Source organism: Anomalospiza imberbis, chromosome 4 (assembly GCF_031753505.1).
Source record: "Anomalospiza imberbis isolate Cuckoo-Finch-1a 21T00152 chromosome 4, ASM3175350v1, whole genome shotgun sequence".
Lineage (NCBI taxonomy): Eukaryota > Metazoa > Chordata > Aves > Passeriformes > Viduidae > Anomalospiza > Anomalospiza imberbis.
Genome location: NC_089684.1, coordinates 47799734 through 47816658, shown reverse-complemented (window position 1 = coordinate 47816658; position 16925 = coordinate 47799734). Strand labels below are relative to the sequence as shown.

General features: G+C 38.2%; 1 protein-coding gene across 6 annotated transcripts in view; it reads left to right on the top strand.

The window, feature by feature from the left end:
* Positions 1-16925, top strand: part of GABRB1 (gamma-aminobutyric acid type A receptor subunit beta1) — a 120897-nt gene that overhangs the window by 383 nt on the left and 103589 nt on the right. For all 6 annotated transcript variants that reach the window (XR_010998471.1, XR_010998470.1, XR_010998469.1 and 3 more), the window contains exon 3: positions 68-135. Coding sequence is in view for 1 of the 6 variants with exons in the window: in XM_068188416.1 (XP_068044517.1) it covers positions 68-135 (68 nt within the window). In the remaining 5 variants the exon portion in view is untranslated. The remainder of the gene's footprint in view (positions 1-67; positions 136-16925) is intronic.

Here is a 16925-nt window from a genome sequence, read left to right as displayed (position 1 = left end):
GCGGCCCCCCGACCCGCGCCCCGGTCCCCCCCAGGTGCGCTAACGCCGCCTCCCGCTCCTCCTGCAGGTCCGCCCGTGGATGTGGGCATGCGGATAGAGATCGCCAGCATCGACGTGGTCTCGGAAGTCAACATGGTGAGTGACCCTTGGGCCGGACCCCACTCCGCCCCGCCCGTACGAGCGCTGCCGCAGCCCCGGGGCCCGCGATGCAACCGGCCGGGAGCCTGGCTGCGCGGGGATGCGCGTACCGAGCCGCAGCGATTGCCACAAAATAACCGAGCACGTCGCAGTTCCTAGGAAAAGTAATTTGCGTTTTTGAGATGATGTTGGCATGCCTGCGGTGGCACTTCAGAAGAGCTCCCTGCTCTGGTCAGAATACCTGCTGCAGGTTTGAGGTTTTGAGTCCCTCTTGCCCTGGTTTGCCCTTTGCGTAGTCAGCAGCTGCCGTCGGAAATGCTGGAGTTTCTTGAACTGTAGCAGCAGATGGCCAGATGTGCGTATTTTCATGTTAAATTATTTAAAGAGTTAGACAGTTCACTTTTCATGCTAGTAACCTTGAGTAGAAGGTGCAAAGAGAAAATAAGGACTTCTACAAAACACTCTCTTGTAGATGGGAAAAAAATAACGACACTGCAGAATAAGAACATAAGGATGCTTCCAGCTATCAAAATCAGAAGTCTCATAGCTACAGGTGTGAAACATACTGCATTTGATTTCAGTTCTCCTGCAGGAAGGAATGCTAATACACAAGCAGGTTTAAAGAGCAAAAATGTGACTTTAGTGCCTGCCTCATTTGACAGCCTTTTCCCAGAAGAAAACAATGAATCAGTTGCAAGTTTGAACGTTGTACAAAATCATGTTGAATTAGTCAGGGCATCATGGGCATTTTGCTCTCTCTTTTCTTATATTTGATCTCACTTGAAAATCTCAGTTGCTTTCTGTACATAAGGGAACACCTACTTAGTTAAAAGAAGCTTTGAAACCTTACATTTCCATCCTGATTTCACTGGTTGATATTTGCCCATTTTAAGTAATTTACCCAATGATGGGGATTTTTTCCATGGTATATCAGTTAATAGCTGTCATTAAAACAATATCTCTTCATAGATTTTTTTGTTTTCTTATTTAGTTTTTTTCTGTTGTTTTTATATGTATCACAGGTTCCATTTGTGTGCAACTGTTTTGTTTGCTTATGAATGTGTGTGGTGAGTGGGGAGGAAACAGAATTGTCAGGTTGCGTGTAGCATACCAAGTACTGCAGACTGCTAGTGCCACACAAAGACAACATTTTGCAAGTTTCAGTTCCTGATCTTCCTTTTGCTGTATTGTACTTTCAGGGAGGAATGTGGTGCAGAACACATGGATAAGGCAGAGGAAACAGAACTTAGACCTTATCAAAATAGTCAAAGAACATATCTACTCCGACTCCAAGCTATTTCTACAGCACTGTAGTGGGATTGCTGCTTTCACAGCTGGAAAAAGCCAAACAAAGCAAAACACAAAAACACCTATTCTGAAAAGTCCAGAATTTATCTTGTAAAGTCTCAGCACCTGGAATACTGTTAATCTGTAGGGGAGTGGATGAGACAGCTTCCAGTGGCCATCTCACAGGGCATTAATTGTGTTGCACCAGCTCACAGCATTTCTTATTTGCATCTTGTACCTGTCAAAGCTTTCTTCTCCGTTCTAACACTTGCACAGCCTCTGGGAAAGAAGTTATATGCTAAATGGATTCTTTGAATAATCTCTGTGTGTAAGGAGCAGCTTGACTAAAACTGGTCAAAAAGTAAGAAAATGTTTTCATTTCATAAAATACCACATCTCACAGTGGAAGGAAGCAACTGGTCCCAGCTGTAGATGTTGCCATTCCTGAAGGCAAAATATGGAGTCTCCATTCTGAATCAGTTTAAAAGAGCTTTGATATCACAAGTGCTACCTGTACATACCTATATCTAGTGTTCTGTGTTGCAAGGTCTTTATTGTGTTGTTAGAGATTGTCTGCCTAGTTTTGGACAGTGATCAGTAGTTTCATCCATCATTGCAAAAACAAGGCGATTGATATCTTGGTATAAGAAGAAAAGGTTTTTTACCTAGGAAAATATGCTTTGTTCTAGTACTTTTTTTTTTTATTTATGAGAAATCACAACCTTGAGATGCTTAATGTTGCAGTCACATAAGTAATTCATCTTCTTTTCCTATAAACTGTGTCTTATAGATTTTTTTAAATTTATTTAGTAAGAGCTACTGTTCTGTGGCTTCAGAGCCAGAAATGTTTTTCAGATTAAATTTATAGTGTCTTCTGGCAATAGGGCAGCTTTGTTGCTGAAGGAAACCGGTAATAGGAGCCAAGAGAGCAATACCCTCATCATGTGAGATCCTCCTGACAAGAGTTCAGTCAGTCTCACCCTAGCAGTATTGGTGGGAGTTGTCTTGTCTTACCCCTTGGCTGTCCTCAGGAACATGAAACCTTGTATCCAACGTGACAGAGACACATAATCCCAGTCGTGGTGCCAACAGAGTTAAATTTTGTCTTCCAGTCTCAGTGCATAAATAAAAGTAAAGATTATAGAGAGAGAGGGAGGAAGAGAGAGAGAGGCTATGAAGGAAGTGCTCTCCTTTGGTGTGTTGGGTGAGACATGGTCATGGCTGTAGACTGTCTGCCTTGTCAACAGGCTGATTTGTACGTCCAAGTACGTCCAGTCCTTGGGTAAAAAGCTCAGATATAGGCAACAAAATTATTTTGAATTCTGTGAACACCAGTAGTAGTAACTGCCTGTTCAAGCAGCTTGGCTGGTTGAAGTGGCTTGTTCTAATCTAAGAGACTATTGTGAAATACTTTATTTAATTAATGAACCAAGACTTGCACAGTCCTGAAGTCAACTGTTCTGGTTTTTCTCCCTTACTACTCAGTCCCTATCTTCTCAGCTCATTAAATAGCATTGTTTCATACCTGCTTAGTAGTTCAATAATACTGAGGTGAGCTGCCATATCAGCTTTTACGGAATGATTAATTGAAATGCTCATTCTTTTGACTCTCTCATTTGACATCAGATACATTGTCTTATGTTGATTTTTGCAGGTAATTATCTGAAGAGCTTGTCATACAAAAAACAAGCAGGATAAGTAGAATGTAAATATCCTAGTGACTATTGCCTGGTTCTAACCATGCTTTCTTCCTAATGTAGCATAAGTTTTAGTTTAGTTTTCCATCTGATTTTCACAGTCTTGCTACAGTAAGTGCAAGCATTACCTTCCAAAGGCACAAGGTGACCTTTCTCCTTGTCTCAGTTAATGACTGTTCAGCTAATTTTCATTCATGACAGAGCTCCATAAGTATAATAGACATTTACATGAATATAGACTTCATTAAGAACCATGCTATGACTAGATCTACTAAGCTGCCGTGATGTCTGGTTTACTCTGATGCCTTTATGTGGTTGGCAGAAGGTGCTGCTTGTACATCAAGAGTAAACATGGGTAGAATGATTGACAGTAATTAGTGTCGTGCTTCAGGGCAAGCAAACTAATAATGTATTTATCTACTAAGAAACAGTCAAGAAAAGTAAGTGGACTCAAAAAAGTTCACATGCAGTTCATGTTGTAATTTTCTCTAAAATGTGTTCCTTACTGAAGTAAAGATGGTCAAACCTTTATAATGGGCAAAAGATGTCATGTAAATGTCCTGAAGTTTTAAAAAATGCATATGATAAAGAACCTTTTATAGAGTAGTTAAAAAAGACACCAAAGAGGAAAGGAAAACAAAAAGGAAGAAAGCCCTTTATTTTATATTGGGAACACTGTTCGTGACCCACCATACTGATTTTACACTGATGATGTAGTTTGTGAGATCACAGACTGGAGGTTTCATATCCCAGCAAAATGAGGTAAATGAAGTCATGGAAAGAATGTATAATCCTTTAGCTTCTCTAAACTTGTGTTCAAGGCTCTTACCTTTATCTGATCTACCAAAAAAGCCACAAATCTTGCAGAGATTAGTTTATTTAACATCCCAGCCTGTTGGGTAATGTCTTTTTGCCCCAGAAAGAAATTATGTTAGCTGAAACAACTCACTTTTTGTATCCTTTATGTAAAGTTGATAATTAAATAAGCCAACTGCATAAACATATATGTATTTGTTATGTATGTATGTGTATATATATATATATATATATATATATACTCAGACAAACCGAGGTTTTCCAGTTTGCCCCAGAAGCACCCAGGGCCTAGAAGAGCCAAGGCCTTCCCCTTACTTTTGGGCTGATGTTAGCCCAGGTGGCTGTGGCATCCTACATTGGTAGATGTTTAGCCAAGAGAATCTGAGGGCTTAAACACTTGAACTGGGTAATGCTTAGAACCGAGGCACTGAAAATTTGACCATTAATCCTGGCAGGCCACTGCTTGTGCATTAGACCCCAGGTCCAGAAATGGTAGAAGGACTTCTGTGTCTGTATGCAGGTTATCTTAAGATACTTTTTGCAGATTGAGAAAGATTTAAGCTGTGTTTACTGGAGTAGCCAGAATTTCACACATCTTATTTCCCCTTCCTGTCTTAATTAAGTATCTGAGAACTTAGCATGGTGGCTGTTGTGAATCTCAACATAGGAAATAAATTCAAATAGGGAACCAAATTGGCATTATGAACCCCATCTCATGCCTCTTTGCATCACAGCAGCCAAGTCTCATTTTTTGTAATAGTAAGCCTGGTTTATATAGAACTATAATGTCAAAAACTCCTTTAGCCGTAGCCAGTGTGGAAACACAAATGATAATAAATGGTCCTTGGTCTAAATATATTTATCTGAAGATGTTCATAACAAACTAATTTGATTAAACTAATTCTTTTTCTGAAAAGTCATAAAGCTTAATAATTATTAATGAAAATTTACTTAGCTGTAGTGCAGAAGAAGACAGGAGAAGTACTTTTTTGTTATATAGCAACTGTCCTAAAGAACATGAAAGACATGCAGAGGCACTTTAATATTAGTAAGAATGTTCAGTAACTGATTTTTTTTTCCAGCAAATATGGAAAAACTAATCAAGTAATAATACATAAAGGACAGATCATTTCATCTCTGTCTATTCCAAACAGGAGTAATTATATTAAGAGAGTGGAATGTGGAATTAATGTAGAAATGGGCAGCTTGAGGTTAAATGGCTGGGTCACTCAGTGGATGTTTTGTTGGATTGTTTTTGATTTGACAAGAATAAGCATTTCTTCAACAAAATTGATAAACAGGCAAAACTTACAAAGCAATAATGTGAATATTGTTTCATATGATGCAGAAATCTGATCTTAATTTTTCAAACGTTCAAAAAACTTGAGACCAGCTTCAGGGTTGATATAAGCTGTGGTCCACATTTTCTTTTTAGGCTGACAGACACAATGTTTTTTTGATTTCAAGGCTTAGACAAACTAGCTGTTAATGCCCTTTAGAAAATATGTATTTCTTTTGTCTAATGTTAATCTCACAGTTCCCCACAAATGCAGCTCTCCTGACTCCCGCAGTCGAGAGGTAATCAATCATATCGTAATGATGGATATGAAATTAAAGGGGTGACACCCTCCCCTTTAGTAGTGGAAGCTTTAGCACCCAGCTTGAGGTGTGTAGGATTTCATTAAATAAGAGATATGCCTGTAAAGAGATGAGCTTTTTAGTTGTGTGGAAAGGACAATGAAAGGATTCCCCCAGCACTGCCTGTTTAGTGTACGTGCATCAGACAATATCGTTGGGCTGTGACCACTGGAAACATCAAGCTGGTGATCTGTTAATGTGCACAAGTCCTACAGTTCTGTGGTACAAACCTTTTGAACCATTCACAGTGCCAAGTAGTTATATAATAATGGAACACAAATGATTAACACAAAAGAACCCATTCTCGTAAATTAACTTCTTTCTAAAAAAAGAAAAATAAATGCATAAAATTAAATTTTATGTTTCTTTTCTTGTGTGCAGGACAGGGCAAAAGCTTTCATATTTTCCACAATTGCATTACCCTTTTACTTCTGATTTTGGATTTTACATCTGACTTCTGAAAGAGAGTATCAGAACCTTCCAAACTAAGAATTTTTCTTCATAAGGAAATTCAAGGCATGCATTGCATTTCAAATGCCTGCAAAACTTAGTCCTTTTTTTTCTGATCAGCTTTACTTTGTACTCTATTGCCAGAAAAGTTCCATACCCCTCTAGGCTGTAATAACAAGTAATCTACCAACTGCAGCTCAGTACAGGCCTGGAGCTGAAGCTGTGCAGCCAAGAGAAGGAACACTCGCACCACTAGTTCACCCTGAGGTGGGAAAAGGGGGAAGAACCTCGGTGGAGGAACAGTAACAACCTCAAAAGCTATTACCAGAAAGACCTGTTCCTGTTCACAGGATGTCGGGTATTCTTGGACAGCAGCTGAAACTGCTAAATCAAACCCAGAGATTGCCTTCATTCAGAGGTATCCCCAACTGATGTGTTTTGTTGGTCACTGTATTCCAAACAGCAGCTTCTTGGGAGAATTCTGTGTAGTTTTTTATTTCCTATCCATTTTGAGTGTGCTGGACTTTAAAGCATCAGTAAAGGCCCAAAAAAATAACTATAAGGTCTTCTGGCTGGTGTTGAAAAGTAGCCAAGATGGCTACTGGAAAGATTTTATACTTTAATGCTCTTTGAGACTCTTTATTTTCTTCTAGAAAGAGAATGCAGAATCTCAAGGTATGCACTTTCACGCTTGTAGAATTCTCTCACATAAAAAATGCCTGTAACGCTGGCAGTGCTCCAAAAAACATATTAAAATGAAATTATTTCCACCCCAAAGGCTAAACTACTGCAAATATACTCACAATAAAATTGGTCATAGGAGTCACTGAATCATCTAGCAGAATAACACCAGATAATGCAGTTGATTCTTTCTTTAAGCAATAACTGTGGTTAAGGTTTACGTGGGATGGAAAATGTAGATCCGATTTCTTGCCTATCAACTTTTACAATAACCTTTCAAGATTAAATGGTTTCTTTTGGCCAAAGCAGTGTCACACTGAGGTTGGTTTCATCCTCTGCCGGGGCAAATCCTTAATGGTTTATGTCATGAAGGAAAGGTAATTTCAAAGATTCAAAGGCAGCTTCTAGAAAGCTGCATTATCACTCAGACATCCACCTTATAACAAGATTGACTTGTATGGTTTAAATGCTCGCATAGTTTCAAAGTATAGATTTATGATTACAGACTGCCAAACTTAATTAAAGGTTGGAACAAATGTTCTCCATTAAAACTCATCAATCCATTTGACTGAGATGGAAGAATTTCAGTCATGCCTTTTCTAACTGCCTATAGAAAGAACTGAAGAGTTAGCAAAGTTAACACTGTTGGAACAGATAAACGGTGTCTAAATATTATGCAGGATCTTAATCATATTAAAAGAGGAATGAAGTTAATTTTGTTACATAATTTTAACCTGAAGAACCTCATAAGTGTAACTGAAGTAACATGAGTAAAAGTCAATGGCATGTAGATGTGCTCATGCTTGTGTATCTCAGGAGCTCCTGTAAGCACTAATTATCACAGTGCACCAAGGACTCCTGTTCCATCCAAGTGGACTAGGTGCTGGTAGTCCCATGTTTTCAATGAAAATGCTCACCAATAAAATTTCTTACACCACTAAAATGGAAGTATTATGATATTAGCTCCACTAGCGCAACAGTTTACTCAGCAGCTTGCAGGAGCAGTTCAGCTCTCCAGTTTACATAATTTTTAAACCTTTGTTTCTTTGTAATTTTCTGTGTTGTTGCTCTTTCACAGCATGGGAGAATAACCAAGTGTGGAATGATACCCTCCCCTCCTGTGTTCTTCCGTTATGATTTATCCTTTCTTTAATCATTGTTTTTTCCATAAACTGTTAACTGATCAAAATAATACACTGGTCAAGGAGAGAAATGGATGAGGTTCAGAGGCTTCATTCACAGTAGCACATTTCACAGGCAGTGCAGCTTTTTCACTGGTTTCCTATGAAGGGAACAAAACATGGGATTGATGGCCACCTGTGAATTCAGAAATTAAATATTAATCTGCAAATGATACTGACATATTACTCAGGCAAGCATATTACCTGGGTTTATTGTGGAACCTCATGGTTTCAATGACTTTTGCACAGTTTCTATTTGGAAATCCAGGTATCAGTGGTGCTCCAGATCATAGAGAACAAGTAAATGGAAGAGGCACTGCTGAGGACAACCTGTTGTGCCAAGGAATAGCATCAGGGCCTGACTCAGCAGGAAAGGACTGCTGGCTCAGCAGTGGCCCTGCTGATCTCACTGCTGCTCTGCAGGGCCCATCAGGTCAAGCTGCTGTCATGACAGATGGCTAATTCTTCTCAACAGATTTGAAACAGCAATACTGTGGTAGATTATTTTTTATAGTTTTATAATTTTTCTATATAGAAACTATTACAATGCAGGCAACATTTTTTATTAATTGCATAGTTATTTGGTTTTTTTTTTTCCAAGGATGTTTGTGGGGCTAGAAAGAGCTTGAAATAAAGCAATTGTGCTGTTTTTTTCTCATCCAAGTGATTACAATAATGAATTCAGCACAGAGTAATGGAAAGGAATTTAAAAATATGGAGCTCTGTACTTAAAACATTATGAATCTCTTAAACTCATTAGTATGCATAATTTTTCCATTTTTATTCCAACAAAATGGAAAGTTGGTATTTCATGTAACTTCCAGTAAACAGAAATGATCAGTAAAACATGTTGCAATATTCAAGAACTTGGGAGCAAGAAGCTGGACAAACTTTATGCAACAGCAAGCCAAATGCAATTTTGAACCAATACAGTTTGGTTGAAATACTCTATTAGCTAAGATTAATATATATCCATGTGCTCATGAGTCATCTTTTATAGAAATGCTATAGAAAGAAAAATATATTTGACATCTTGGTAGAGGAAAAGATTGTTCCCATTTATTAGCTGTTCTTCCACTTCAAAATAATCAGCTCCAAAGGGCTTCTCTGGAGTACTTGGAGCATTAACGTGCCCAGCTCACCTTGTTCTTTGGTTAGGTTCCTCTGAAAATCAGTGAAGTTGCATCAGTAATGAGTCAAACCAACCATATTCAAGGCGATTATACTTTCCTGCAGTAACTGCATTTTCTTGGAAAAATTCTGCCAGAAACATGTGTAAACTCAAGACAGAATAAACTGTTCTGAACACACACAACATCAAGAATAAAACTTTTAAAAATGGTTAATTGTCATGATGATGCCTCTGAGAAGCAAAATGCAAAAAAAAAAAAAAAAAAAGAAAATGATCAAGTGAGAAAAAACAAGAAGTCTGTTACCCTCATGGAAATATATTCTCTGTCATTGTGAAGTCTTGGCTTGCAGACAGCTTGGTTTTCCTTGAAGCATTTTTACTATTTTCCAGCTGCTGTATTCATGCATCCTAGCCTAGTGTTTAAATCAACGACTGAAGCAATCCCCAGTATCAACACAGGCTGGGGGATGAACAGATCAAGAGCAGCCCTGTTGAGAAGGATTTGGGGGTGCTGGTGGATGAGAGGCTGGACATGACCCAGCCATGTGCACTCAGCCCAGAAAGCCAAATGTGTCCTGGGCTGCATCCAAAGCAGCGTGGGCAGCAGGGGAGGGAGGGGATTCTGCCCCTTTGCTCCACTCTGGTGAGACCCCACCTGGTGTGCTGTGTCCAGCTCTGAGGTCCCAGCACAGGAAGGACATGGACTTGTGGAAGCAAGTCCAGAGGAGGCCACCAAGATGGTTAGAGGGATGGAGCAGCTCTCATATGAAGAATTGGGATTGTTCAGCCTGGAGAAGAGAAGACACCAGGGGTAACCTAATTACGGCCTTCCAGTCCCTAAAGCAGCCTACAAGAAAGATGGAGGGGCATTTTTACAAGGGCATGTAGGGACAGGACACTGGTTAATGGCTTTAAACAAAAAGAGAATAGGTTTAGATTAGATACTAGGAAGAGATGCTTTACTGTGAGGGTGGTGAGGCACTGGAACAGGTGGCCCAGAAGTTGTGGATGCCCCATCCCTGGAAGTGTCTAAGGCCAGGTTGGATGGGGCTGTGAGCAACCTGGTCTAGTGAAGGCTGTCCCTGTCCGTGGCAGGGAGATTGGAGCTAGGTGGTCTTGTCCCTTCCAGCCATAACCATTCTATGATGGTTTAATTTAAACATTGCTATAAGAATCTATCAGCTCTTTCCAAGAGTAATCTGAGACTTCAGGCTCCTTAGTCTATGCTGAGGCAGATCCAGTGAAAACAAAATTAACATGAACAAGTACCTATGCATCTTCTTTTTTATTATTCACATCCACAACCACATTATCAGAATGGCATGCAAGTTTTAAAAGTTTTAAAGTGGGAATCTCTTCTGTTCTTTGTATGTACCTTTGATTTTATTTGTATATTTGACTTTAAAGTAAAGAAATCAAAATAGATCCATAATAGGAGCTTTGAATTTTGTACTGAAACTGGGAACGTGTATGGGTGTTAATGCCTCTTCCTCCTGGAAATCACAGCGGTCATTGCAGCAGCAGAACAAAGTTGTGAGTGGAGGTCCTTATTCCAAAGAAGAAGGCAGTGATTCAGGTGGCTTGGGTCATGCTCAGAAAGTCTTTTGGAGGCCAGTGTCTTAGATTTCACTCTTGTGTTCAGCAGGAGATCAGTCCTACAGGGGTTATATGTTGTTTGCTTTATGGAAGGAAGGAGACTCAGAGGAGAGATACCAAGTGAAACCAAAGTGTAAATTTCTGTCCTTAACATGGATTTTTTCGATTGATTTGTTTGTTTTAATTTCTCTGGCCCTCAGTTGCTTCTCTGTTAAGATTTCTACCTTGCAGGGATAGTATGGGAATTAAATGCATTGTACGAGCATTCATTTGGACAGTAAGCAACTTTCTGCACACTCAGGTGGAAAGAAAAGGCATATAGCCTGCAGCTAAAAAAGAATGTATCCCCTGTGACCAGTTATTTCAACACAGCACCATGGCTTATGACCCAGCTGGTCTGTTCCTACATCTCTACAACAATACTCATGCAGTCCTGACAGGAATTTATTTCTTACTTACCTAGTGAGAAATCCCAAGAAAGCACAAGATGTTGCATAGTAATTACATTTTCCTTAGTGGTATTGCTGAATGACATATTATGATATATCAAGAGGCAACTGTGAATTTAACTTCACTCATCACAGTACTTTGCCCAGTACAGTAGGTTTCCAGATGAACGTAGTGAATATAAGAATAAAGAGAAGTTTCTGAATACCACACAGCATCATGCACACTTTGTCAGCATTAGCTTTCAAAGCACATACGATTCTCCACTGGCTTGGGAATTCTTCATGTATTCATTATTTATTTAGCTTACATATTCACTCTAATATTTAATGATATATTGTTTGCACATGGTTTCACAGGGGAAGACAATAATGATAGTAATTTGTCAGAAGAATCAGACATCAAAGCATGAAGCTTTCTCTTTCCTTCTGTTTAGTGTTTGATGCCACTAAATGCCTATTTCTTGTGATTAACAGAACAGGTAAGCAACTTACATGATTTTTCTGTTAGGAAGGCTTTGTAACCTTACTTAATTTCAGAACATTATTTTCCCAGTTTTTGGAACATGATAACAACATGCAAAAGCAGAAGGTTTTGCTAATCATTAGAGAGGTGGCAGATTTTCACATTTATCCCTCAGTCCTCATATTGTCTTTTGTAAGATACTGCAAGGCTGGCATATGGGGAGGAAGAAACAATAAAGACTGGCATAAATTCTGCTTTTTGTCTCACACACTTACTAGGGCAGTTAGCACAAGCAGAAATTTCCCTCTGTGGAAAGGACATTTTTCTTTAGGTATTTGTGAAAGAGTTTTAGTGCACCCTAACAAACAATAGCCTTCATGCAAAGTGTGTGGCTGATAACTGAAAATACTCTTCCTAGGCCTGCCATTCTTATTTCTAGAGTGGACACTTACTTCACTGGGTGCTCTGTCAGTGCCAGGCCCAATGTGCTCTTAGACAACTCTGCACTGCAGTTTCAGCCCTTTGGCCTCTTGGTAAATTGTGTCTTATGCTGGGAGTAGCACTTTTAAAGTCAGCCATCCCTGGGGTAAAAGAATGTGGATACCTAGTTTAAGTTCCTGAGTAGATGAGGAGGTCAAGTACTTAAATTCTGAAACACTGCTACTGATATGCTGGAATGAGCATTGAGTGCAGTAGTGCCAAATACCTTCAGTTGTTACCAGTCTACTCACCAGAGAGGTAATGCAGGTTCCTTAAACTGACAAAGAGGAAAGTTTTCCTCCCTCCTCTAAATAATTTGTTTGAAGTATCCTTATCTCTTTCTTTATTAATCCTATCATATAAAGTCTATGCTAATATTTCTTTAATGTTAGGAGGCTAAAGTTAGGCAGTATGAGACCTTGACAAAGATTTTTTTTCCCTGCTTTATGTTACTCCTTAAATTCAAAGCAAGGAACACTTTGTTCACTTAGCAATTCTTAATCTCGGGATTCAAGCATTATCACATTATCAGACCAGTTGCACAACTAATGTAAAGGCATCTGAAAACTGTATGGATACTGTGGTTTGGTGCATAAAATTGCTTCTTGGATTCATTCTTTTGGCCATGTCTCTATGAGAAGGACCAGTCAAAGGCAACACAAGATAATATGGCTGGTGTATGCCAATTGGAAATTTTCATGCACTTGACAAGAAGTCCCTATAACTGAGTGAACTGGTGTTTTAGCTGCTTAAAGATAATGAATGACAGGACCTAAGAATGACAAGATATTTAGATCCATGTCAAAACCTGATACATTTGTTAAGAGTAAAGTGTGAAATGAGAGAAGTTATCTAACCTAGTCCATCCACTAAGTGAGGAGAATCCTATCCTTCATTGTGTATTTACTGTTCTTACTCCAAGCCAGTCTGAAAGACTCCAGGAGCTAAAATCAGAACACTGTTGAGCAGTCCTTCCCTATCTCAGTCAGGGTGTTCTTCTTGACTCCAAGACATTATTTCTTATCTATTCATTTTATGATTTTGGTATCACATATAAGCATCTGCTCCTTTCACAAAATGAAAGCAGTCATTTTTTCTCCTTTGTTTTACATTCATTAGTGCTTTTTTTTCCCTCAAGTTTTTCCTCTGATATGGTATCTTTAAAATCAATGGTCATTTTACTTACTTTCAAGTTAAAAAAACAGCACATCATACGCCATTTTAAGTACCAGCCTATGTAAGGATCTGCCTTAGGGAGTCTGGAAGTGCATGCTTGGCTATGTTTCTGCTTCCTAGGTGTATTTTCAGATGTTGCTGATAAAATTTAACAACTGATGTGTAAAGCCATTACACATCATGGGAGTAGTCCATTTTGGAGTTGTACCTTTCACTACACATTGACATTGGATCAGGACCCTTGCTCACCAACACTATTATAAGTTGGCAGTAGCTAGTCTGTATTGAATGAGTCATATTCAGATGAAAGGAGGACAAGCAGACAAAGTATATTTTCAAAAGCCAACTTCTGCATATGTATGTATTCCAGAACAAAGCATCTTTCAGATGTTGGATGGAAAGTAATTGCAATTCAGTATATCATTCACAAACCTCCTCATTTCCCTGTAATTTTGTTCCTTATAGCAGAGCCCTACTGTTTTTTTAATACTATAAATAATATTTTATTAATTCTGTTTTCATGCCTGTTCTTACATCTAAGCAATCTTACCTAAATGTACCTGCAACCTGTTTATTTTAATACATTACTTCCTTCATTCACTTAACTTTCTGGTTGTCATCCTGGAAAATTATATATATTAAATTTGTTTGTGAAAAGAACTAGGAGTAAACAGGTTCAAGGTACTTCGCTTGCATAAGTTATTTCTCAACAAGTTCTTAGGTACTCTGACTGAACTAAGTTTGGAATCAACATCTCTGAGATGAGGATGTAGATAAAGGTTTTGACCACTCAGCCTGGTCATTATTACAGACCTGAAACAATCAAATTCCTGGAGAGAGGGTATTTTCCACAGCATGAATTTCAGTAGATAGGCAACTTCTATACTGCTTTCCACATCAGTGCCAAGAATGAATTTTCATGCAAGGCTGAGTGAAAATATGTTACAATAAGATAAGTAAACACATTTTTTAGTGTCATCAATCCAGCTCATTTTCTCAGCATTGGGTTTTCCATTGAATATGCAGCAGTAGGCTATTACCAGATTTTTTTTTTTCATAGTCAATATCTTCTGACATGAGATATGCACAAAGGGTCAGCAAAGCTGAAAGCTCACAGGGTGTCTGATTCATTGTCAAAAAGGTGAGCAACAGGACACCTGCATGGCAATGTGAAGGGGGACTTCTGGTACCTTTTAGGAAGATACCCAGCTGGAGTTTACTTACAGACCTGCTGAAATTAGCCTGCACTTTGAGAGTCATTTAGATGGCATTCGATGTTTTTTGTCTGGTTCCAGGGAGAACACTGACATTTTGAAATGGTACTGGAAGCAAGAAAAGCAAATAGTGTGTGAGTCTTCAGTGCAGACAGTGAGGCATACCTTTGACTGAGGTCAAGAACAGCGCTTAAAAAGAAACCAAAACAAACCAGTCATCTTCTCTCCAGCATGTTTCTGAGTTTGGTGAGGGTGGGCAGTATGTTTCCCTGAAGTGGATTCTAAGCATCAAGGTAGAATATATTTCTCAGATTAGCAGGGAGTGATATAATACCTTGTTAGCAGATATGGGCAATTTCTCGGTTTCTTTGTAGTCGTGTTACACCCAGACAGTCTTACTGACAATTTGAGTTCAGAGTCAAGTGATAAAAATCTATCAGAGGATCAGTGAAATGTATTTCAGAAAGGATCAGCAGGAAAAAATATGTAAATAATATGATAATAATGTACCTAGAGCATGTTAGACTGAAATATAAGTACTAGATGGTGTATTGTATATAATCTGTCATAGTACAATCAAAATTTAAAAATAACTACATTTTTCATTAAAGTAAAAGATGGTGTCTGAGCAACAAAATCTCTCAGAAGAGATTAAACATTAAAAATTAAATACAAAACAATTGCTTTTTTGTCCATCTGTTAACAGATTAAATCTCTACTATCTAGATACTTGTAAGCATAATAAAAAGAGAAATACAAAATGTAGTTTAACTTTAATTTTTTAAATTTTATTTTATACCATGTTTTAATGCCTGTATTTAGCTGGATGGGAAAAGATGGCCAAGAAAATTTCCTTTCGAAAGAGAGCACTCTGCATTCTGCTGTCCCATGGCTCCTATCTCTTGTCCTCATCCCTTGCTGTGTCTTAAATGATAAAAAGCCAGAACTGGTGTTTCAATAACTAGTGTTAAATGTGTTTGCTCGGGTAGCTGCATAACTAGGGATTTGAGTAGGAGGATTTTGGCAGAATTATGGTGGGGGAAACACTGTCTTGAAAAATGCTTCCTAAATTCCTGTATTTATTTAGTGATTATCATTAACATCAAGGTCCACAAAAGGCATAGGTTATGCTAGGGACTTGGTATTAACACTGGAAAATGGAATGGAATAATCTAAAGCATCACTTTACTCTTCATTGCTAAACAAACAAAGCAAAAGCAAAATTCACAGAAATCTTCCCAAAGATGAGAACCAATCCTGTAGTGCTCTACCATGATTGTGAACAGATATTATCATCTTTGGAACTGAAACAAATTCCCAACTCTACTCTATAGCCTCCTTGCTCCAGAAAATGTTTTGTAAACCAGACAGTACTAACAACTGAGCATGATATTAAACAGTGTTGTGAAATTTACTCTTAGCTTTCTTGCTACTTCTACACAAAGATAAAACATTTTTTAAATATAATTAAAATACTGTTATTCAGTTTATATAGAATCAAAATACTGTGAGTCTCTGTCTCCCTTTAGGGTGTTCCATGGAAAATATCAGTGGATTCCCTTGATGAACTAAATAGTAAATTAAAACACAGTGCAGTGCAGAAATTCAAATTTTATCCTGAAGATTTTACAAACCATTCTTCCTGTACCTGTGGCAACCATTGTTTCTTTATGTTTCCCATGTTTTCAAGTGGGTATTACTGGTTTTCTTGTAGGATCCTTTGGAGTCTGCTTCACTTGACATTTGCTGCTAACAAATTGTCAGTGTTCAAAAATCTGTTGCAAAAAATACTTCAAAACCCATTAATCTGTCCCTTGCTTTCCACTACAAGTATTTGCATCTGTTGGAATACAATAGTTGACCAGCAGCAGAAGAACTGTGTGTATATTGCACTCTCCAAGCAAAAAAAACAACCCTTTAAAAATAAGATACTTGAAAAAAAAGTAACGTCCAAAAGAGATATGAATGCCTGGCCACAGTTACTTAAACATTTACTTAGTCAAAAGTATGAATCAGGCAGAGAAATGCTATCTGGTAACAAAAAACTGCACAGGACAATGAACAAGGACATAATTTATGAAGTTGTTAGAGATCATGTAAAAGGCAGTGGTGTTCTTCCCTGAACCAGGACTAGAAAGGCTAGTTTTAGAGCCTTAGGCTATGATTCTAGATAGCCTGATTCAGTTCCTAAGTCAGCTGTAGAGTTGCAGTTGTATTTTATGTAGCAATATTCTTTTCTTTTGCTGAAGGTCTGAGCTCTGAGCTTCTCAACATGACCAGTTCTAGCAACATCCATCAGATTTATTACTAAAGGACTGGATGATGTTTTATGGTAATTCTGATTTCATTTTAAAAGAAGAATTACCTAAGCATAAGAAACAGAGTCGCAAAGAAGGATTTATTTCTCTGTATGATATATTTCTGCATCTGTATTTTCATGTTTTATTAGGTGACTATGACTTGCTTCCAGCATTTTCAGATCATGGAGGAGTTTCTTTGAATGCTCATAATTCAAGTTCCTAATCAC